At 31.3% G+C, this 23,892-nt stretch overlaps 2 protein-coding genes across 2 annotated transcripts in view; one reads left to right on the top strand and one right to left on the bottom strand.

The window, feature by feature from the left end:
* The window catches only part of LOC143063777 (integrin alpha-4-like), a 37,076-nt gene extending 15,369 nt beyond the window's left edge, over nucleotides 1-21,707 (top strand). The window contains exons 9-21 of the mRNA XM_076236151.1: nucleotides 77-217; nucleotides 1,973-2,084; nucleotides 10,689-10,874; nucleotides 11,620-11,829; nucleotides 13,344-13,510; nucleotides 13,873-14,010; nucleotides 15,010-15,509; nucleotides 16,517-16,694; nucleotides 17,189-17,314; nucleotides 18,393-18,521; nucleotides 19,508-19,597; nucleotides 20,276-20,401; nucleotides 21,395-21,707. Coding sequence (XP_076092266.1) covers nucleotides 77-217; nucleotides 1,973-2,084; nucleotides 10,689-10,874; nucleotides 11,620-11,829; nucleotides 13,344-13,510; nucleotides 13,873-14,010; nucleotides 15,010-15,509; nucleotides 16,517-16,694; nucleotides 17,189-17,314; nucleotides 18,393-18,521; nucleotides 19,508-19,597; nucleotides 20,276-20,401; nucleotides 21,395-21,532 — 2,241 coding nt within the window. The 3' untranslated portion in view covers nucleotides 21,533-21,707. The remainder of the gene's footprint in view (nucleotides 1-76; nucleotides 218-1,972; nucleotides 2,085-10,688; nucleotides 10,875-11,619; nucleotides 11,830-13,343; nucleotides 13,511-13,872; nucleotides 14,011-15,009; nucleotides 15,510-16,516; nucleotides 16,695-17,188; nucleotides 17,315-18,392; nucleotides 18,522-19,507; nucleotides 19,598-20,275; nucleotides 20,402-21,394) is intronic.
* On the bottom strand, nucleotides 2,550-6,687 carry LOC143063776 (toll-like receptor 4). The gene has a single exon (XM_076236149.1). It carries the CDS (start codon nucleotides 6,635-6,637, stop codon nucleotides 4,115-4,117), a length of 2,523 nt encoding a protein of 840 aa, XP_076092264.1. The 5' UTR covers nucleotides 6,638-6,687; the 3' UTR covers nucleotides 2,550-4,114.
* Nucleotides 21,708-23,892: the final 2,185 nt, after the last annotated feature.

Here is a 23,892-nt window from a genome sequence, read left to right as displayed (position 1 = left end):
TTGTCACGATGTTTTTTTCCATCTAATCTATACTTAGTCTTTAGATTTCACAGGCAATTTTTTTCGTAATATTCAGATTGGATCAGGATACGGGTTATCTATTTGTATTGCTGATGTCAACAATGACGGAAATAACGACGTATTGGTTGGTGCCCCACTACAGAAGGTTGTATCCTATGACGAAGGAACAGTGTTTGTGTATTATGGGACTGGTGATGTATGTGTAATCATTTAAAAAAAAATGAAATATAACTAAACAATGTCCGTGCGTCTGATGCATTTTATCTGGATTTACTTACCTTCATCATGAACGCTTAAATCTAGATATTTAGTGTAAACAATATTTTATCTAGAAACAGATAAATAAATACGACATTGATTGAAAAACAAGCGACGAGTCACTTATACACATTCCTCTTCTTAATCTAAAAAAATTAGCATATGGGATCGCCCCTAGTTTTTGGTGGGGTTCGTGTTGCTTAATCTTTAGTTTTCTATGTTGTGTCTTGTGAGTTGTGTACTGTCATTTGTCTGTATGTCTTTGACATATTTAGCCATGGCGTTGTCAGTTTATTTTCGATCTATGAGTTTGAATATCCCTCTTGTATCTTTCGCCGTTTATTTTTGAAAACCACGGATTTATAAGGAGTAACGAACAAAAAGACATAAAAAATTTGTTTTAGGTCAACTTACTGTAGCCTGAACGAATTTGAACTTAAGTATTTTTTTTTATATTTCTAATGGATTCATAATTTGCTTATCAAAGAAATTTTACATTTACGTTTTTCTGTTCATTGATAAAATATTCTAGCAATGTTATCAAAATTAAATCTTTTTTCCCGTTTAATTGCGAACGTTTCTGACATGTGTAGTTAGTAGCGTAGTGAACGGCAAACTAAGACCCCGTTTACACCGACAAAAAAAAAATCGATCTTTACTACACATGTAAGTTCGATCTTTTAAGATCGATCTTTGGTCCAATTGTAAAAGAGTAAGATCGATCTTCAATTGGACTTAAAAAGTCTACCTCTAGAGGTGGTTTTAAAAATATCGATCTTATTTGAATCGATCTTATTTTTTTGGTGTAAACGCTTGATCGATCGCGATCAATCTTTATTCAGGTGAATGTTATATTTAGATATGAAAATAAAGGTCAGACCGGTTCTTTTTATTTTGTAGTGTAAACTCACTGGATTAAATAAGATCGATCTCGATTGATCTTGCTTGTGCAATGTTAACGCGAACTGGGTTGAGTTCAATATCATAGCAGCTACGTAGTGCTACGTAGATTTTGACTATTGAACGTGTAGCTATAGACTAGTTGCTACATAGTGGCTACGTAGCTGCTACGATATTGAATTCAATCCTGGTCTTTTTAAGATCGATTCAAATAAAAATCAATTAAATTTCGTTGTCAATGTAAACGGGGTATAAGACTTGACACCGAATTCGAATATGTGCTTACTATGATTAACACAGGCGCCACACGATGAACATAATCTACTTAGTTATACCTTCTCGGGTCATTTTAGTTCGCCCTCATTGTCCAATTACTCCGTCTTTAGTTTTTTATGTAGTGTTTTGTGGACCGTTGTTTTATACTTTTTATCTTTGTCTTTGTTTTGCCATGATTTTGTCTTTCTCTTTTCGACTTGTGATTCCGTCTTCTATCTTCCGTCTCTGTGTCTGTACACTGTTAAAATTGTTACCAATGGTCTTTTTTGGAAAAAATACTGTTTCTGATACACGTATAAGCATTTTATACACTGCACATTTAAAACTCTTGACATGTGACGTCTTTGAATCATATTTTGAATGACTCAGACGGAAATAAACTTTTGGCCTTATGTTATATTTACTTTTGACTCTTATAGCTCGTTTATTTGGTCGATATGTTTTTTATTATTTTTTTTCTAATATTCTTGTTTTGTATATAATAACAAAATATTATATACTGATGGTATTTTTACAGTCGCAATATCTAGATTCCAGTGTACAAAATATATATGGAAATAACCAAGGAGGAGGACGATTTGGGGCGACCATTGTTAACCTAGGTGACATCAACAAAGACAATATCGATGGTAACTATATCAACAAATCAGCTTACGCGTATCCTTTTAAAGGCACTATGTATGCGCACAATGCGTCCTTTTCATGCATACATTGCATAATCCGTATGTGATACATCTTTTCGGAATTTTCGTTTTTTTTTATATCCTTCTGTTTTGATTTGAGCTCTACTGATGAGTCGTGGATTTCATCGCTGTTGAAGACCAATTGGTTGCTTTGGGCTCTTTGGTCGGGTTGTTGTCTCTGACAGATTCCCACTTGTCATTTTCGATTTTATTGTGTTACAAAATGCACGTCTGTTTTCATAATTATACTAGTACAAATGTACCCTTGGTGAGCCCCACCCCCAATATTTATAAAGTATTAAGAATGTGCTTTTAAATGTTATTTTTAAACAGTAGTTTCTTAAATTTTATCAAATAAATACAAGTAATAAGTTAAAGATTGTTTGGTGATAAACATAACACAAATTTACGTTGAATGGAATTTGTTTATTCTTCAGATTTTTCAACATATGATTACATATTTACTTTTTGATTTGAATGGTATAAGACTGTGTTTTTTAACATTTGAGGAGGTAAATACATGATTTTGATCTAATCAAAATGTCCTGAGAAGTTGTGCATTTGAAGGGTACATTGTTATTGTAACAATGTTATAAACAAGCAAAGAAAGGATTAAAGTTAACATTAACTTGATTAATCAAATAGACAAGACATATTAATCTTAACATGCTTTAAGGATGTATTTAAATGAGGGTTTGTGAAATTCAAAAATTTAAAAATTTAAAATTGATACTTTTAGTCAGAAGAGCATTAGTTAAGGAACATAATAAGTTAAAAATATTAATAGATATATGATTTTTAAACATGGCGAGAAATAGCTGACTCGAACCTTTACCTTATATTTGCTTACATATTATTTGGGTCTTAAATCTAAGAAAAAAAAGAAAACATCTGCTTAAATTTTGGCAAAAGACCCTTCATTAGCTATTAAGACTCATATGAAAAGATAAATTGGTGTTATGGGGCAAAATATTTTACATTGTATTGTATGACAAGACAAAAAAAAAAAAAAAAAAAACCAAGGGATCTGAACATTTGACATAAATTCCAAAACCTCCCCAAGTAAAAATGTACATCTTAAAATATATTTAAAAATAAACAATGCAAGTTAACTTGAAAATTGCAATAATGTGTAAGTTTCATCACAAAGGATCTTGTACAAATGTAATTTAAGATTGTTTACAGCGGGGATAGGTTACTCGATAAATATGAAGTATTAATGTTATAGTACAGCGGCAGTTATTACGTGAATATCAGAACAGATATGAATATAAATCTGGCACTTATTTGTCAGACAAATTTAGCAATGTCTAGATTTTAAAGGTGTTTGTCCAAATATTTACATATAGGCTTATAACTATTTTTAAGTTTTATATGTTTGTTTTCTATTGAAATTGTTTTACCTATGAATTCGTTTTCATTTTAAAAAGGGAAAAAGTAGTACTTCTTATAGGTATAACGTAGATTTAATGATTGAGAGTGATTTGTATTTGCTTAACGACAAGTTGTAATGTTATAATTATAATAACGATCTAAATTAGATGAAGTGATAACAGTATAAATAATTCGAATGGAGTATTTGAATTGAAACATTATATTCTTTAAGACATGAATGCAATCCTTTTTTCTTTTTATAGATAAGTTAAGGAGATAAATAGTTTAAACTTCTGTACTGGTCTTGTACAATTTACTTTATTGAGGTCGTATTTGGCAATCATAAATATCAGTACTTATTTCAAACGAACTATACTTTTCATAAATTTCATGCATGGAAATTTGTTTAATGCATCTCTGTCTGAGCTGCTATCAAGTCAGGATGTTGATTTCAAAAGTGGAAAGCAAATTGTAATTTGAAAGAGCAACTATGTTTACACTATTGACGCTGAATTAAGTCTGAATTACTTATTTTAGTTATGAAGTAAAGTATTCCAAAAGGGAACATTTAATGTCAAAGAAAGTTAGTTAAGCAACAAATATCATAAAAGTACAGCTTCGTATAAACGATTCCAAAATATATGTTCAAAATTGTCATTTTCAAGTAGAATATCACTATCATATGCCTCTAGGCACGTAACTTTGTTCCAAATCCGCAAAAGAGATTTAGGCATACTTTTAGCTGGAATATTTTGGACTAAAATAACAATCAACATATTACGACTTTCTTGAAACATTTGCATTCGAGCCATATCAAGTTCGAATTCACACCAAGAACTTTCCAGAAATGTTTCACTTATCACTAAAATAACTTTTCGACTTTGGGAGACAGCTTCAACAATATTATCCGCTATTAGGTTACCAGGTAAAAAATCACGATGATGGAGACACAGAGACTGTTCCTTTTCTTTTTCGAGAAATGAACTTAATGGACCACACACCCATTTGTAGTCTGCATTGTGATACGCCACAAACGCACTATACCTATACTCCTTTGACTCACCCTCCAATTTAGAATAATGGCGGTATTTCCGGCGAATAGTTAGGTACCAATATTGAAGAGTTATTCTGTATTTGTATGCTATTCCACTGGCTATAATTATCATTATCAATAAAACTGATAATAACACAGAGAAAATCAGCCATACTTTGGAAACACACCTTGTTTTTAAGTCATGCAAATTTTGGAATGCAAATGCTGTTGTTTTATAGCTTCCGTCAAAGTACCTACACGAGTAGTTTCTACCATTGTCTAGCGTCACATTTGTAAAATGAAGCCATTCTATAAAATGCAAAGAATCACAGTTGCATTCAAACATATTACCTTGTAATAGCAGTTCAAGTTTATCCATTGATTTTATGTTCAGCATATCTAATTCTTTTATTGTTCCTTTCTCTAAATATCTAATTCTATTATCTGATAAATCAATGTAATTCAGTTTTGAAAATTTTGAAAACTTCATATTGATCTCTGTTAGAATATTACTTGACAAAATTACCTTCAATAACGATTTGTACTGAGATCTGAACAATGAAGGATTTAAATGTTTAAATTGGTTTGCTGAAAAATCAATTTGTTGAAGTTCGAACAGTCCTTTCAGAATTTTCCCCTCCTTGTCCTCTAGCAAACCACGACCTAAATTTGCGCTTCGACTTTCTAGAACTTTAAGTTTTTTAAATGACTGAAAAAAGGATAAATCAATTAACGAACAATTGAATCCAGATATTTTAAATATCTCAAGATGGTCAATTCCACGTAAACGTCCAGTGCAACTGTTGATTGGTGTCCAGTTAAAATCTAATACTCTTAATTTACGTCCATGTGTAAAGTTAACATTTGCAAGATGTGAGGCTTTTATAACTAAACGTTCGGCATAAACTTCCTCTAAATTAGGCGGTAAAGGAAAAGTGTAAATAGTATTTCCCATCTTAAAGACGTCTGACACATTGTTAGCTGGGAACATCAAAAACTTGGATATGTTACGACTGAGCAATCCGACATTCCAAGGACTAAGTGGGTCCTGTTGTGATGCATCTATTGTTTTTAAGCCTGTCAGCTGGAATAATTCAAGCGCTGAACCTGTATCGCCATATATGCTATTCCGCGCAAGATCTAAATGTTCTAAACAGTTCTTGTATTTTATGGCAGAAAACGAACCAGTTCTGATAACACTAATTTGATTTTTTGCTAGTATTAAGCTTTTTACACAAATTTGACCAAGAATTGTGAAATGTTTAGGTGTTAAGATGTCAGATCCAGTACGAGCTCTATAGTTGTAGGACAAATCAATTTCGCTCATATTACTGTCTTTCAACGGTATAAGAATGGGTATCAAATCCGATAACCGTATAAATGAATTATGAGATATTTTTAATACATTGAGTGATTTAAAAGGAGCAAGTGTTCCATATTCAACTTTCCTAATTGCACAAGAGATATCAATGTCTTCTATAGGTAAATTATCGAACACTAAGAATGTTTCATTTGTTAGATGCGTGATGAAGCATGGCATAAAATGCAACATCCGAAGGCTTTTTAAATATTTGAAACCATCACCAAAACGTCCATTTCGAATTCCATTGATACTAAGACTCCGTAGGTTAGAGAGAAAACTTAAGGATTTATCGGGATATTCTCCAGAGAATGTATTATCGGATAACTGTAAATTAAGTAAATTAGGAGTACTGTTGAACACACTCATAGGTAACGACCCAACATCCAAAAAGTTCACCCTGAGATCAAGATTTTGAAGGTTTTCAAGGCCTTTAAACGCATTCACATCAATGTAGGTTAATCTTGATGTGTGAATGATCAATGTTCGAAGTTTAGTCAATTGCATGAATGTTTCATTATGTAGCAAAGCGATATTGTTGCTTGATAAATCTAATATTGTTGTGTTGGTTGGTATATGCCTCGGAACTATGTGGAAATCCATGTTTGAACAGTCACATGTGACCACTTTTCCGGAATATGTTACAATACAATGTTTGGTATAACAACATGTTAAACAAACATTCCATATATACAGTACACAAATGCACTTCATTGAATTATAAACATTCATTTTCGCATCTTACAAATAAATTACAATCTATTTAAAATTTTAGTATTGAAGCTTACATCTCAACACATACTTATTTAATGACAAAGAGACTAACATTTAATTTTAAACTGAATATTCGAGTGTCGCTAATGTTAGAATTATCAAATCACAAGTCGAATTTAAAAGTTCATGGCCTTATTTAGAAATTGTATACACTTGTTCACCTGTGCGGAAACTAACAACGAGATACAATGTTGGTAATCAGTCCACTTATGTACATATCTTAATCTTATTTAAATGACAACGTGAGATGAATGTTATCAAATGAAGGAATGGCAGATGCTTGACTAGTAATTTAATAAAAAAAATCTAAATATTTATATGATTGGGAAGACAGATGACAACATATGATAAAAAAATCATATAAAGATACGTATGTATTACGTAACTTGTTTGATGGCACTCATTTGACCCCAGTTTTTCAATAGAATATCATGATTTGATTTCAAACAGAAGAACATGCGATAAAATGTTTAGAAGTCCAAAATGAGTAAGAAGGCTGCAATACATATTTAATATATTTAATAAAGTGGTGGTTCCAGAAAAAAACCCAAAATATTCAAATCGAGTCCTTTGGAAATTTGTATCAAATAAAAAAATCCTTGTACTATTTGGTAAGGGTTCCTTAAATAGCAACGATTTTGACATTTTTTATTTTCACCTACGTTCAATTTTTATGCCATATTAGAGACTTTCCCCAAATTTCACGGTTCACTGAACATAGAAAATGATAGTGCGATTTGGGCAATCGTGTACTGGGACACATTCTTGTTGTGGGCGTCGCATGACAACGTTACTGTAGATTTGACTGTTTCCAGTGACTTCTTCATCTGTTGATGTACATGTATACTGTGAATGTTTTGTGAATATTTAAATATATAACCCCTGTGAAAGACAAGCATAATGTCAAATTATAAAAAAGTACACATGATTAAGTCCCTGAGAAAAGTTGTAAGATTTTCGCTCTTATGTTTGCCTAAACGGTGCAATCTGGGTACTTGGCGCAATTTTGGTACTGTGATGTTATAGTCACTTGAATAACACATTTTAGCTTGACATCTTGAAACAACTGGCATAAAGAAACAAGGTAAGGGAGATTTAGGGGGGGGGGGGATAAATCTACAAATTGATGTTCCGACGTCCAACTTGGATTTTGAAAAAACCCAACTTATTCATACATCGGTTTCAAGGAAAATCCCTACCCATTCATATATTCCATCAGAAAATCAAAACCCATTGGTATTCATTTCGGGTCCTCTATGCTCTTCAACATTGTCCTTGTTTTTGCAAACTAACTGCTTTTGATCTACGCGAAACTGGTGAGTCTTCAGAAGACGAAAAGCGCGTCTGGCGTATCAAGTTATAAGCCTGGTATCTGTGATAACTATTCCAAGCTATCATGATATCTATCATTGAGATTTTAGGCAAGTAATTTTCGTGATTAATTTATGAGATAAAAAGATCTGAACATATAGTATACAGACATCTGAATAGGAAATGAACATGTACTTCCAAATTGACACATACAATCCTACAAAATTGCTATATTGCATCCGTGCAATTGCACCATATTGATATATATATTTGACATAAAAATAAGTTACAAATACCACCTACACGCCTGTGAATACCAATCTATAAGAAGAGACCCACCGATCATTACTAAAGACGAGGTCATTTGTTTTTCATCTTATACGTACATCCCACATTTCCTTATAAACACAAGGTTCTAAAACATTTTTAATTTATAATTTACCATGTAACTGACAATTACGATATCCCTTACAATGCACTTGATAGATTGATTCGGAAAACTCTTCAGTTTAGATGTTCGTGATTCACACGCGACCATTTAAGAATTAATTCCAACTTAACATGTTATCATCTGTAAAGTCTTTAAAACAACGGTCATTAATCACTATACTATACTTTCCCATTTATACGATTACGCATTTTTCAAATATTTTCCAACACCCGGTTTTCTAAGGTTTTTCCCCGTTGAGATAGTGAATGTGTAATATACATATGTTAGTCTTTCATTAAACCTTCGGTTTTATTTAGAGGAAATTAAAAAGCGTAAGTGCATTCTAAATCTTTTGGAGCAGTACAAAAAAAATTGTGAAAGATAGTCAAAAGTAAGACAGTCACAACCATTCTCAACCAAAAGGATAATGCATGTCATTAAACATGTTCAAACCTTTACAAAACTCTGTACGATCATTCGACTTTCGTTGAAAGAAAAACAAATCAACAATTCGCTGCTTGCTATTTATCAAAATCCTGATTTTTCACATTCTTTATGTTCAACGATATTGAAAAAAAAAAAGATTTATAACATTACTATTTGATTGGAAACATTCCGTTTTTTTTCTGACTTGAAAATCACAACCTCAAATTCAATCTATTAAAACGTTAGTTACATGTTGTTATCATGTTGGTTGTTTTAATATCTCTTTTATAATGTACCATTTGTTTTCGGTTGATAAATATTATTAAAATATCAATGATTGAGTAAAAATTAGTTGATACAATGTGTGTATCAATGTCAAGAAAGGGTATTAAACTTTTAAACTGCAAGATTAATAAGGACACTCCCAAGCTGATGACATTGGTCATGTTTGATTCAATAGATATGTAAAAAAAATATAAAGCATGGAAAGGCTTTTTAAAATTTGATTCGATGACTCTCTTTGACAAAAAGGTACGCAAAAATAGAAAAGAATATTTTGAAATATTAAGGCTTTTCTAACTGAGGAATATATTACCTTACCTATATGCTCTTCAACTTCGTATTTCATTTGGCCTTTTTTCTTTCTTTTTTTTTTTTGATTCGTGCGTTACTGGTGAGTCTGTTGTAGACGAAACACGCATCTGACGTAAATACAAAAAATCAATTGTAAAATGATGTGTGAAAGATTATTAACTATTGGTATGATGTTTATTGTTTTCGGGAAACTAAATGTTTTCTGTATATATTGAATGAAGGTGACAAAAAAAAATTACACATTTGTCCTATTTCAAAGGTTATGTAAACACTTTTCTAACAAATAATCACGCATAGGCTAATTTGTAACGTACATGTAAATAAAGGCAATAGTAATATACCACTGTTCAAAGGTCAAACATTGATTGAGACAAAACAAATCTGGGTTAAACATTTTATAAAAATGCAAATAGTTGTTGTTTTTATAGTGATCAAGATAATAAAACAAGATAGACTACTATACTCAAGTTTTAGACATTTCTACCTACACATATATATGTCTGTTTGTCTTTTTGTCAATATAAAGCAAGTTTTTGCGACAGTTATACAAATGAGAGGTTTAGCTACCTGGTGGGACTAGATTTGATCCACCATATTCTACATAGGGAGATGGCTGTGCGTGCTAGCTTGGGGAGTATTTCCATTCGTTTTATATGTTTGAGCTTGTGATTTTGCATTTGTAAAAGGACTTTTTTATTTATGGTATTTTTATTATTTTACTTTTAAATGTAATTCCTGTCTCTCCAAAAAAATGAAACCAAAATATGTTGCAACACCTTACTGGTTTGTAACGTAATAGTTTTGTCCTGTTAAATGATGTATAGTTTGATAATGTTCAATGTTTTCAGGCTATGATTAGTTTGATTGCTATTGCTGTATAAAGATTATAAAGAAAATAAATTAATTCATAAGATGCAGACTTTTCAATTATATGCACCTTGATTATTATGCAAAAACACAAAAATCATATCATTGGGCGATTGCAACTTTTAAATCAAAACATTGGAACATCAGTTAATAGACAGCCTTCAAATATATTAGGGATTTAATCTTGGATCATCGAAAAGATTAATGTTACTTTCTTAAAATGTCCTTTACCAAGTGCTTTACGGTACTCTCCGAGTACGAACGATTATTGAAAAATATGCTTCAATTGGCTTGATTTGGGCCTTCCGCAGGAGTACTATATATCTGTCAAGATATTTTACCAAAATAATACTAGCCAATATTTTTTTTTGTATCCAATAGATATTGCGATTGGAGCGCCAAATGAGGACGAAGGCGCTGGAGCGGTCTATATATTTAATGGAAAGTCTGGTAGAATGAATGAAGTCCATTCCCAGCGGATTGCTGCCAAGACGTCGTTCAATGGAATAAAATCTTTTGGAACATACATTTCTCGGCCATTAGATATTGATAACAACAAATACGCAGGTATGTCTTTAAGTGTTAAGTTGAAAGTACTATTTAATAGTTCCGAATGGCCACCTTTATAGAGAATTTGGATCAAACTCTTTTATTAGACAAACTCTTTTTAGTATTAAACCCCGATATAATATATTTGCACATTATAATGAAACATCTGTAAATAAATGAGTGACTTTCATGCAATTTAACAAAAATGTATTTGCAATAATTCACAACTGCAAAGTAACATTCAAAATGGTTATAACCTGACAAATAATGGTCGATAAGAGCACACAACGAATCGAGTGAAAAAAACTTACAATATTATTTGAATCGCTCTTTCAAAATTTGAAGAAATAATCTAGTTTCATCACAAGAATAAATAACTTCATGTTGAATATTAATGTGTTTGACGTGTAAAAATTACAAAGTTGTTGGTGTATCCTATAAAATTATGACGTTAATGTTTTTGAGATCAGCAAATTTGTTGATATTTACTGTGTAAACATACATAGTGGGTTTGTAACGGTATTTGTTATATCCTTAATGGTTTTAATGCTGGCATAGGACCTCACATCGTCGAGTTTATCAAACAAATAAACATGAAAAACGAAATAAAGATTACTTGTAATTATGTTTTTTCTAACATTTGGTAGCTTGATCTATCTATTCAATTTTCTACTTGACACGTGGTCTTGAATTAGAAGGCCAAGATAATTGAAACGAACTATCGGTGTGTATACTAGTAGTCAATAATAAATCATATTTTCAGATTTAGCTGTAGGAGCTTTCCAATCCGATACTACATTTTTATTTAGAACAAGTCCAGTTATCACCATGACATCAAGGGTAACATTTAACCCACCAATTGTTCCTCTGACGTCAGCAGGGTTACAGTGCGCCACTCCGTCTAATGATAATCCATGTGTAACAGTCAGCGTTTGTTTCAGGTATACTGGAACGGAAGTCCCAGTTTCAACAAGTAAGCGTTTAGATAACAATCTATTAGTAACTGTCAGACATCCCACCAGTTGACAACTTTTCTTTAATTCCGTAATTTGATGACATGAGTGTATCTATTTTTTTCATTATTGAAATAGTATGATAAAGACTTGAAAATCTGTATATAAAGTTACATATGGGGTGGTTTGGAAGGCTAGCATCTTACTATTCTAAATCATATTAACTATGCTATTAATTATTTATTAAATAATAATAAGAATACGAATTTAATAGTTTAAAATCCTAACAATAGGATTGTTACTGGTTAAACAAACCAATACAAAACAAAACCAAAACAAAACAAAACAGACAGACAGACAAAATAAAATCAAATTTGTTCACTTTACCCATTGAATTAAAATTGGGAACAATACTAGAGATTTCATTAAACATTTTGATCCTAGTTTTATTATTTTTTGTACATGTTATGATGAAATGAAATTCACCTCTTTATGGTTGATAAATATATACTAAGCAAGAATAAAAGTCATTATTTAACGCTAGATTCAGTTATATATGTTTATGCTGGAGTCAACCAACTACACTTAAAACAAGACTATCTATATTGAATTAAAAGTACAAACGACCCCTATTCGTCCTCTTGTAAAAATATGTATCATTGCCATTTTGCTTAGATTCTTTTGTTACCTATTCCGACATCGGTCTCGAACTTCTGTTCTGTTTGCTTTCTTTTTTTTTATTCTAAATCGACTAGATGTATAGGGGGAAGGTTGAGATCTAACAAACCATGTTAAACCCTGCCGCATTATGCGACTGTCCTAAGTTTTGAGCTTCTGTCCTTTGTTTCTATGTTTTTTAATTATGGGCCGGCAGTAAGCCGTTCCATTATACGATATGGGTTTCAGGTTGTTACATGTGTTTATGTAAATCCATATTTTTATTTTCTGCAGTATATGAAAATTAAAGATTTTAGGTAATTGAAATAGATACATTTTTTTTTATTAATCTTTATATAAGAAGATGATGCAAAATATTTATAACAATGAATGTTCATTCATTGTTTTATTATGCAGATTGCGTGACCCGTATTTTGGGATTTCCCAAACCAGGTTATTTTTAGAAATGTAAGCGAGGTACCAGGTTCTTACAACAACTCGTCGTTGGAACATGGGAAATGATTTATAGTTTGCGTTTTTTCTTTCTTTCTCAAAATATTAACTGTATTTTAGCTCATTTATATGTTTTGGAGATTAGTGTGATGTTCATTTTCACTTAACTAATTCATAATATTATTAAGGGGCCAGCTAAGTATCAGCTCCGGGAGCGAGATTTTTTTCGCTGCGTTGAAGGCCCATTGGTGGCCTTTGTTTGTTGTCTGGTCTTTGGACGGGTTGTTTTCTCTTTGACATATTCGTCATTTTTATTCTTAATTTTATAATAGGTAACAATGTCGAAAAGTGTGGTTCAGCAGTCATTATTGTGTACTATATGCCAACAAAAAAAAAGCTGTTTTCGAATATCTTTACATTTTAGAAGTGAATTATACGCTAAACGCGGATACTACTATAACTGGTCAAAGTAAAACACGTCGTGTGGACTTATACAAGGGAACAACCAATCATGAAGGTGTTTTCAACAGTAACCCGATCAGTGTTTCTATAAGTGGCGAGACATGTGATGATGTGTATGCAAGAGTAATGGTACGGTATCAACAACTATCAAGTTATATTTATTTAATTTCTACAATTTATTTTAGTTCATTTTGTGCTTACTGAAAATCACGACGGAACTTTGTTCTTTAGTTTAATCTTAAATTCACTGCACTGAGTATACAATTAATTGTTCCGCCCACCTAATATATATAAACTCTATATTTTCCAACATGTGTATAGTGGAATTGTCGTAAACTATAATGCATAATTATTATCAAGTTCAATGTAATAAAACAGCAAGTGTTGAATCACTTTTTTTGAAGATAAAGTGGTTCTGGTTTTATAAATGTGAATATAAATGTTATTGGTTTATATATATTAAACAATTTTCGATTGATATTTATTTGTAGTCAACATCAAGGGACTTTTTTAGTCAAATAACTATATCATTGGATTTCCAAGCACAATTTCAACTTGCGGAGACTACAAATGGTGGCGTAGTCAAACCAGTACAAGATGCCAATACACCCACAACCATAACCGATGGGGTATGAATTGAACTATAAAATCTTAGACAATATCTAATGGATTGAATTTTATGGAAGTTCACCTTTTCTTGTTGCGATTATTTATCATACAAAACATGGAGAATATATATAAAGAAAAAGAAATTAAAATCCACTGCAATAAAAAAAAAACAAACAGCATTATAGCTTGCATTGCCAAGTACAAAATAAAAACTACAGACCGAAAGACACTACACTTATAAAGAAAATAAAGATGATTGAAACACAAAATTATAAACCGGATAGGAGCTCTGATGCATCGGATATATATGACGTTCCTCTCGACTAGTGGCACATATAGGTGTGATTAGACCAATAATGGATAAGAATATGAATTTTACGTGCACTTACTTTAAAATACCATTTGTAATTTTTGTTGTAGTTGCTTAATGTAAGTTTCTTATTTGTCTTTGCCGACTTTTGTATATGAATGTATTTAATGACAAATGCTTTCCGTAATCAATTGTCGAGCAAGCTTGAATGTTGCTACCGCCTGTTAGCATTGAAGATTTGTTTTCTAGAAATGCGTATCTGGTGAAGTATAATCGGTGCCGGTAATTTTATGATATATGTAATGAAGTACCTTTTTTATTGCAACGGATACTCTAGTGGCCTTGTGGTCTAAGAATATGAATAGTAAATTACTAGCCCGTTAGAACTAAGGTTGTGATTTGGAATCCTGCACAAGACAGATGCACTCGATTGTAATCTCAGTTGAATGGAATTATCTGTTTTCCCAACGAAGGTAGCTGGTTCTCTCTGGCTTCCTTCACCAATAAAAATGACCATCATGAAAAAGCACAGTAGTACTACAAAATGGCGGTAAACACCAACCAATCAAATAATCAGTTTAATGACAGCAAATTTTACCAATCAATTACAAAAACAAACTTAAACGTCTTTGAATGTTTGTAATATATACCTCTCATACGTGACCATTTAATGACACATTAATCAATACTCATGTACCCTCCATTATAGACAACTTTCATGACTGGTTGTAGTGGAGTTTGTACTCCTGATCTTCAAGTCGACATAACGAAAGATGTGATATCAATCATATACGGACAAACGATAGACTACAGTTTTACAGTAAGGGTTATTAACAAAGGAGAACCTGGATTCGGTGTAAGATTGATAGCAGATATTTCCTCAGACAATGCTTTATTCCTTGATGCGACACCTCTGTTAACAGATGGGTCGGTACAACTCACATGTGCAAAGGCAATGGATGCTAACAACAGATCAGTGGTTCATTGCGACGTAAACAGTGTATTATATCAGAAACAGTTCGGTGCAGTACGTCTAAGGTACAACGTTACATCGGCTGCCCTATCTGAAAATGTCACATATAGCGATTTGCTGCCTTATGTTAGATTAACTGTCACTGCGTCAGCAATTGGAAATGAAGTAAGTCCTGGAGATAATACAGACACAGAAACACAAGATGTAACATTTTCCGCAGATATGGCTATATCAGGGTATGTATTCAACTTCATTTCTTTGAGGGTATGTATTCAACTGCATTTCTTTGAGGGTATGTATTCAACTACATTTCTTTGAGGGTATGTATTCAAACACATTTAGCTAATAGTAAATATTCAACAGCATTTCTGTCAGAGTATGAATTCAACAGCATTTCGTTCAGGGTTATATTCAACAGTATTTCTACAACCTATTTGAATGGACTGTTACACAGTTGTTCTAATACAGACATAACAGTAAAGAATGATATCTGCATAATATAGCGTCATTTTGTACGGACAGTTAATATGAACAAAGATATGGCATGAAGAATAAAGGAACTACTTTTAATTATCGAACAGGTTATATATATGCTTAAACGTGCGTTCGATCTAAGTTTTCAGTGCTATCTTTGTTCGGTATTGTCGTTCTTTTCGTTTAGTTTCAATTATCAATGACCTTGGCATTTTTAAACTTCATTTTAATATCCCCTCTTTGAAACTTCGTTTAATCAATAGGGAATGACATCTTTAATTCTTTATATATTAAAAGAGGATTACCAAGAGTCAGATACTAAGTGTGGGTCTACTATAACATTAACTTTACTTTCATGACTACTCAGTATAGATTATAATGTGTAATGTAGGATAGAGCACTGGCCAAGCAATTGATTAAGACAGTAAACATCTTATAATGTACCCTGGATAGATCACTGGCCATGTAATTGATTAAGACAAGACACATCTTTTAATGTACCCTGGAATATTTGAAAAGCAAAATTTGTGTGAACATTAAGCTAATAGATACGCAGTATATAGTACTAAGTTAGGCAAAATTGATCACGTATTATTCGTTGTATGATTGTAATTTTTTGTATGTTCGTTCCTTTCTAATGAGTAATGTTTAAGTGACATGGTCTACTGTTGTTTTGCCTATTTACCCTACATTTTCTGTCTTATTTGTATAATTCAGCTAAGTGAATTACACCTCAATTTATATTGATATTAATATGGTTTATTTTCAGAGTAAGCACCCCTGAACAGTCACGTGTTTCTGAAACAAAGGATAAATTCAGAACCTTCTCACATTCTTACGATATATTTAATAATGGACCAAGTCCATTGTTTGCGTCAAAAGTCCTTTTTGCCATTCCTGCAATCACCGATACCACCGACATTTTAGTACAGACAAAAGCATATAAGGTTAGTATTTTTATTTTATATGTATTTGAAGAAAGTAAAGTCATAAAACATTTGTTTGCACCAACAATACCAAGCTTGCTAAAGACAAAATAATTAATTGTAAGTATCACGTTTCTCTTTGTATTTTTTTTTTACAACCAAATTCTACTTTAAGATTGAGTAAGATATTATAGTTGCCATAGTAAAGATTATACATATGAACTATACGCATATTTTTACACCGTATAGATAAAAATAAAAAATTGCGAACAAATTTGAATGTTTATGTGAATGTAAAGACACAACATTTACGTAATTATAATTCAATGTGATCAGAAAATAGCACATTATATGAAACCTAAACGGTTCAGTAATTTCTTTTTTTTTTGTAATGTTTGGACATAGAATTTCTGTTTTTTTATAAGCTGGAAATTTTTTCATGATAAAGTATTTTCTTGTTTGTGTTTAGATTTGTTTTCGAAACAGATTAATTTTAAACTATTTCTTCTTATCAGATAATATCTAAAGACCAAAAGTCAAATTGCACAATTCTATTAGTTCCCGGACTCCATGTTGGATTGAAAATGCAAATATCGGCTGAAGCTCAAACTAACAACGCTGTTGGTGCCCAGAAGATAGCAGTAAGTTATTAGTATGTCAGTTATATAACAGGGATAAAATTGAGAATAGAAATGGGGAATGTGTCAAAGAGACAACAACCCGGCTATAGGGGTTTGATTATTGGATAACAATACATATTTTGAGTTTGATGTCTGAATTTATACACTCGTCTTGTTTATGTTTACTTATTAACAAAAGATATAACGTTTTACAATGTTGTTTATTGGTTTAAATTTGTACACTATTCGCTTACAAGTGTTGATAGACTCTCAACTCTACTTTCTATTCTTGTGATTTTTGCGTCAATAACTACAATAAGAATTGAACACTTAGTTTTCAAAACAGAAATTAAAAAAAGAGTGGTGTCAAATCTTTCTAAGTGAAGTGCAAGAAGAGGATCTGGTTTTTCTATTTTTTTTCATTGGATATCAATTTTCGTATATTTCGCGTTTATATAATAACACAAACGTTCAACAAAGAAAGAATTTTCTATAGACTTGTATAACTACTTTGACGAAAATCGAGAAATGCACAAAATGCAATACATGTATATCATCAAACCGCAAAAATGGTATCCATGAAAATAAATGAACCCACAGTTTAAGAACTGATTGTTTTTAGTTAAATGGAATTTAAAGGCATTGACCAAAACATTTTATATAAGCACAAATGTGCTTTGTGAACTCTCAAAATTTAAAAGCGTTAAACAAAACAATATCTTTTTTCTATACTAACATTATGAATGTTTAGAATATGAAATAACACGTTAAATCGATATGTTCATTTGTCATCTTTAAAATTTACACTACGCAATGTCGTTACATTTTCACAGTGCAGAAACTGATAAAAAAAACTATTGAAACATTTAACATCACAACGCACGGTTGTTGTCAGCCAATAAAATTAATGGAATAATACTTATATCTAATACACAAATGATTTGGAATGAAAGTTGGTCTTGTACCTGAAATTTTCGTATCAAACATCATCAAACCTGATAATAAAGAGCTGGTTGTATATCCCCCATCAATTTTAACAATTACCTTATAATTGAATTGTTATGCATTTCATTCAAATTTCTATTCTTTATTATTTCAGGATTGTGAAGGATTAAATGATCCAAAATGTGTCGTTGTAGAGTGTCTTATTCAGACATTAGAACCAAGTGAAAATACATTGATTGATGTTCAATTCGATGTTACAGAATCATCACTCCATATAGACAGTGTAAGTTAAGTATTTTGTATAGCTTTATTTAGACAAATGTTTGGTAAGTGATAACTGTTAACTAACATTTCTTCATAATTATGAAAAAGAAGATGTGGTATGATTGCCAATGAGACAACTCTCCACAAAAGACAAAAATGACACAGAAATTGACAACTATAGGGCACCGTACGGCCTTCAATAATGAGCAAAGCCCATACCGCATAGTCAGCTATAAAAGGTCCCGAATTTCTTCATAAGTCGTTTTCTTTCACTAATTTTGCAAGAAGTAAAATATCGAATATAAATTGCCGTGAATATGTTAATTTTGGTTCTTTCCATATTTGGCTACATCAAGTAAATTTATACATTGCGAAATTATAAGCCATGAAGTGCGCAAAAAGGGCTAAAATTAAACAAAATAATCCTAGAGAAGAAATGGTTGAAAGTAATTGTTTTCTAAGAAAAAAAATGAGAACATGCTATTTCTCGAATAATTTATTCATAGTGATATAGATATAATGACGTATTCATAGATTGGATCATTCAATCAGATTTGATTAATAAAATATCAAGTATACACCAACATCAACATAATATAAACCATGAATAGCGTTTTAGCGAGCTTACCGATTATGTATACGTGTGAACTTAAAACAATTATTTGCAAAAAGGTGAACATCGGATCGATGATTGATCTTTAGTAGAAGTCAAATATTCAAAGTACTCCTGGTTTGTTTCCACTCATATTACTTATGACAAACACTCAGTGCCTATAAATGCTTTATTTTTTGGAGATGAATCCCGCAATATACTTTTACGTTTTGTTTTCGTGTTGTTAACCATTTATGTTGCTGTATGTATAGTTGCGCCTACGACCACCTATCCTCATCTTATCTTATTGTTTTCATGTCTAGATAATAGAAAATGAGTACTTGTACTGTTCATATTTGCATTGGTCACCTACCACAGTTTTGTCAGTACAATATGTTTCCTTTTTCATGTAGATAAACGAATTCCAGTTTTTTACCACAGCAGTGATAAATCCAGTAAAATCAGAATTCCCAGATTCTCTGAAAGCTAATAAGACAGCCAAGGTATGTCCATTTGAGTGATACAATATAACAATAGTTGCACAACAGGACTGTTTTTAACGCCCAGTTTGTTAATAAACAGATGAATGAAAGATGACATTTATGTAATTATTTAACATATTAAAAACATAAAGATGCATAATAATACTAAATATTACACACATAAAGATGATTTACACTTATTCGCCCCTTTTAAAAAATACTAAAAGGACTTAGTCGCTGTGTTAACAGTTGTACCTATGACAGCAAAATATTCAGTAATGGGCGGTGTTTGCGGAAAAGTCATGCGGACAGACTTTGTCTGCCATTTTATCTTACAAGAAAGTCAGACCAGCTACTTGCGTTTGTACAACAACTTTCAGCTTATTATTGAGTGAAAGGATGAAAATGTTATCATTAGGTAGTTAAACAGCAATAACGTGAATGCCAAAAATCTTTTTGTCTGCAGAAATAGAATAAAATCGAAGCTTGGATGAGCAAGTATTCATGAACACTAGTCAGTTTCAACATCCTATTTATCACAAATTTTGTACAACAAAGAACTAGAAAAATCAAAATCTTTACATATTTTTTTACAACAAATAAAAAAAAAAAAAAAACACAAATTAATCATTTAGCATGCATTTTTAAACAGAAAACAACATTTGATTGATATATTTATATACATTTTTATTATTATAGACTGTCAGTTTTATTTATCCAGCATCTTTAGTAACACCCGATCAGGAAATAAACCTTTGGATAATCGTAGGCAGTGTAATTGCTGGGGTTGTGTTATTTATAGTTCTTGGTATTCTTTTGTGGAAGGTAAAATTCTTGTATGGTACACATGAGGAACATAGAAACTTTGATACACTTTTTCATCAATATATTTGTTTTATAAGCCGTTTGTAATGGCATTAATCAATAGATAAAGCTTAATTGTCAATATCTAAAACAAAAATGAAACTGATGCCTTCCAGACAATTACATTTTAATTGACAAGGGTTCATACACATCATCAAGAAACTTTATCGTGGAAGAATCTGATTTTTTGTAAAACGCGTATACTATTTCAAATAGCAATTGCGAAAAATTAACAAGTGTAGCAAAAATACCATTATCTTTGCTAAAATCTAAAAAGGGAAGTACATAACAACTGACAAAATCAAGCGTTACCAACCAAATGAATGAGGTGAAAAAAGTTATTTTGCTGACTTGGTACAGGTTTTTTTTCGAGGACATTTTGGATTAAAGTTAAATGAAACGAGTGACTGGTGAAAAATATTGTTTATCTAATTCCTGAAACAATGCATGTATATATCATAAACCTAGTCTTCTGTGCATGATTTTATATTTTTTGGCGCAATCATAATCCTCATTTTTTTCTCTGTCTGTTATGATGTGAAAATATGGCAGCTGAATAATTGTCGTATTTTGAAGCCGTATTTTACCGATTGTCACCTTATAGTAAACAATCAACAAAGAAGCATGGACATAGCTAACGTTAATGACAGTTCCATGCATATTTTGATCACCGGATTTTTACGAAAAGGGTCACACTAAGGTCACTTGCATACGGACAAATTTGTCGGCGAATTGTGGACGGAAGAAATTTAATAAAAGTAGACTTCTACATGTGGACAAATTAAAGAATTTTCTTTAGAAAATAATATGTACATAAGTTTTATAATGAAAACCATCCATTAAGTTATAAAAAAACATATGCATCATTTTTTTAATTTGATGTTTTCTATGTCTTTTAACCACCAACTTGTACAATAATTATCTATGGTTTAAAAGATCACATTTTGTTTTTAGTGTGGTTTTTTCAAGAGAGAGAAAAAGGATAAAATTGATAAATGGAAACGACAAAGTAATTTTCATGAGCAAAGGAAGACCCAGAGATTAAGTCGCCTTAGTAAACCAAAGGACGATGAAGTAACGCTTAGCATATGATTAATTTAATGTTTAATGGCATACATTAATACCATGATATGGTCTATGGTACTACTGCATGTTGATGGACAATATGTTCTACAACATTGTTTAAAATCAGTTTTATGAATTATATTTAGTTGTGTCGATGAATGTATTAGCTGTTATTTGAAACTTTAAAGCTATTGTTTATTATAAAATTTTTTTTTGAGAAATTGATGAAATCTTATTACAATAAATACTTCAGATTGAATTGAGTGATTGTTACCGACCTTTATTTTGCGAATGTGTTGTATGAGTGATAAGTGTACATATTTTAATTTATTTGTATTTATTATTGTGTTATTGCAATTTTATTTATAACAAAATAATAAATGAGTTTTTATAAACCATGCTTTACAAGAAATTTTCCTAGACTTCATAGTACATGTCAACGGCAGAACTACACTAGAGGGAAAACAAACAATCGCAAATATCGAAAGACAAGCAATCGTCTTCAAGTTTTCCGCATTGTACAGGTTCTCGAATGCTTTTCATTATTTTGGCTTTCCAGACTTAGGTTTCGAGCTAATCTGATTGTAGTAATTGCAGAGACACAACGTTGTGTAGAAAGATATTCACACATTTTTTTCTATTAATCTGTCGAGACTACGTGGTTTTTGATTCGGATAATTGTTCTTTGATAGTGTGTTGTTGCCTACAATCAAATAAAATGCTGCGCCATCTACCAGAGGATACAAGTCACGCCCATTCTGACATCACCATTATCTTTCAATGGCAACACTAAACTCTCTTCAGTGTAGATGTATAAAAAAGTTTTGTCTAGTAGTTACAATGTACGTAAAGCAGGAACTGAACATATCTATTTTGATACCAACATCTGATCGAGAAATGTACCAAGGCACTCCAATTAGTTGATTCAGAACTTTAAAATTGTCACCAAAACTCGCTCTACATTTTGTGGGTAAAGACTTGTTGTACAATTGTGCTTTTACTACATGTATTGAAGGCAATCATTTACAACAGCGACAAAACGAAATCAATACCTTGTGTCTCAGAAATTCTATCTGAATCCGCCAAGGGTGGGGAGAACGGAACTGGATCGTTAACTTTGGCTGAAGTTGATGTTTTATGGTTGATCTTTCTTAGTTTATTTTTAAATTATTCACAATTTGTTTGAACACATACTGGTTGACAAACTGAGTAGACATTTTTTTAAATAATTTTAAACGACATATTAATGACTTACATTTCTTTTATTTTTGTCGTGTTTTAGTGTGACTGTGTCTTTTGCCGTGTGCCCCACCTATCCTATGATATTTTGTGGTTTGATATTTTAACTTTCCCCATATTTGTCTTTATACATTTTTGCTAATGATAATATTTTATGTATAAAGCTAACGTTCTTCCCTTACGAAATTTGAATAATATTAAGAAACAAAATACCAAAATTTGCAACTATTATTATTGTTTATTAATCTTTCGTTTTGATAAGAACTTTCCGTTTTGACTTTTATTTCGAGTTCATTATTTTTGTGATTTTTTATGGCACCTAAGAAACAAACAGACCTCATAAATATGTTTCCGGCATCAATCGGTATGCTTCGGAATGTAAAGAATTTGATAAAAAGAAGATTTTTTTTCATGCAAAATGAGAGTTGTTTTGCTTATTATTTGAGAAATAACATGTCAATACATTGTGAAGTTCAAAAGTTGGCTTTCTTACTGCCGGACATGGAGATGAATCAGAACTATTGTAACAAACTAAGTTTACTTCTACCTCTGTTTTTGTATAACCCATGTCTGTTAACTTAACTAATACATTTGTATTTAAATAGACGTTATAGATAATTAATAATTGTTATTATGGCATGTAACTCCATTCAAATATATATTATAAACTGGTGATTAGATAAGATTAACAATGTTTCAGCTCAACTGGTGCATATATCAAGTATAATCATATGATTGATTTTAATTCAAATTAATTTGTGTTTCTTTGTTCACAAAATAGCAAATTAGAACCCTAGGTCTAATAAAATAACAATATTTTTTTTATTTTTTTTGTTTATCTTGCATTAAATGAGCTAATTACAACACATGTTATTAAGTCAATTATTCTTAATGCAAAGTTATGAATCAAAATATGATTTCTTTGTTAAAATACATATCAATTCAAACATTAGGTAAATGATGAATGAAAGTTCCGTATCCCAAACATTTAGTGCAAATCTAAACCAACTTGACTTATAAAACATATCAATGTAAATATCAAATGGAGAGTTGTCTCATTGGCACTAATACCACATCTTCTTATATCTATGTCATTTGTACAGATTAAGAAAACAAAATGTTAACATTCCGTACAATAGGATACATTG

Source organism: Mytilus galloprovincialis, chromosome 2, assembly GCF_965363235.1.
Source record: "Mytilus galloprovincialis chromosome 2, xbMytGall1.hap1.1, whole genome shotgun sequence".
Classification (NCBI taxonomy): domain Eukaryota; kingdom Metazoa; phylum Mollusca; class Bivalvia; order Mytilida; family Mytilidae; genus Mytilus; species Mytilus galloprovincialis.
Note: the sequence above shows the minus strand (reverse complement) of the source record. Positions and strands in the feature narration are given on the sequence as shown.

Bases quoted from the DNA above. Each gene is read 5' to 3' on its own strand.
- LOC143063776 (XM_076236149.1), bottom strand. From the start codon at position 6,637: ATGAATGTTTATAATTCAATGAAGTGCATTTGTGTACTGTATATATGG.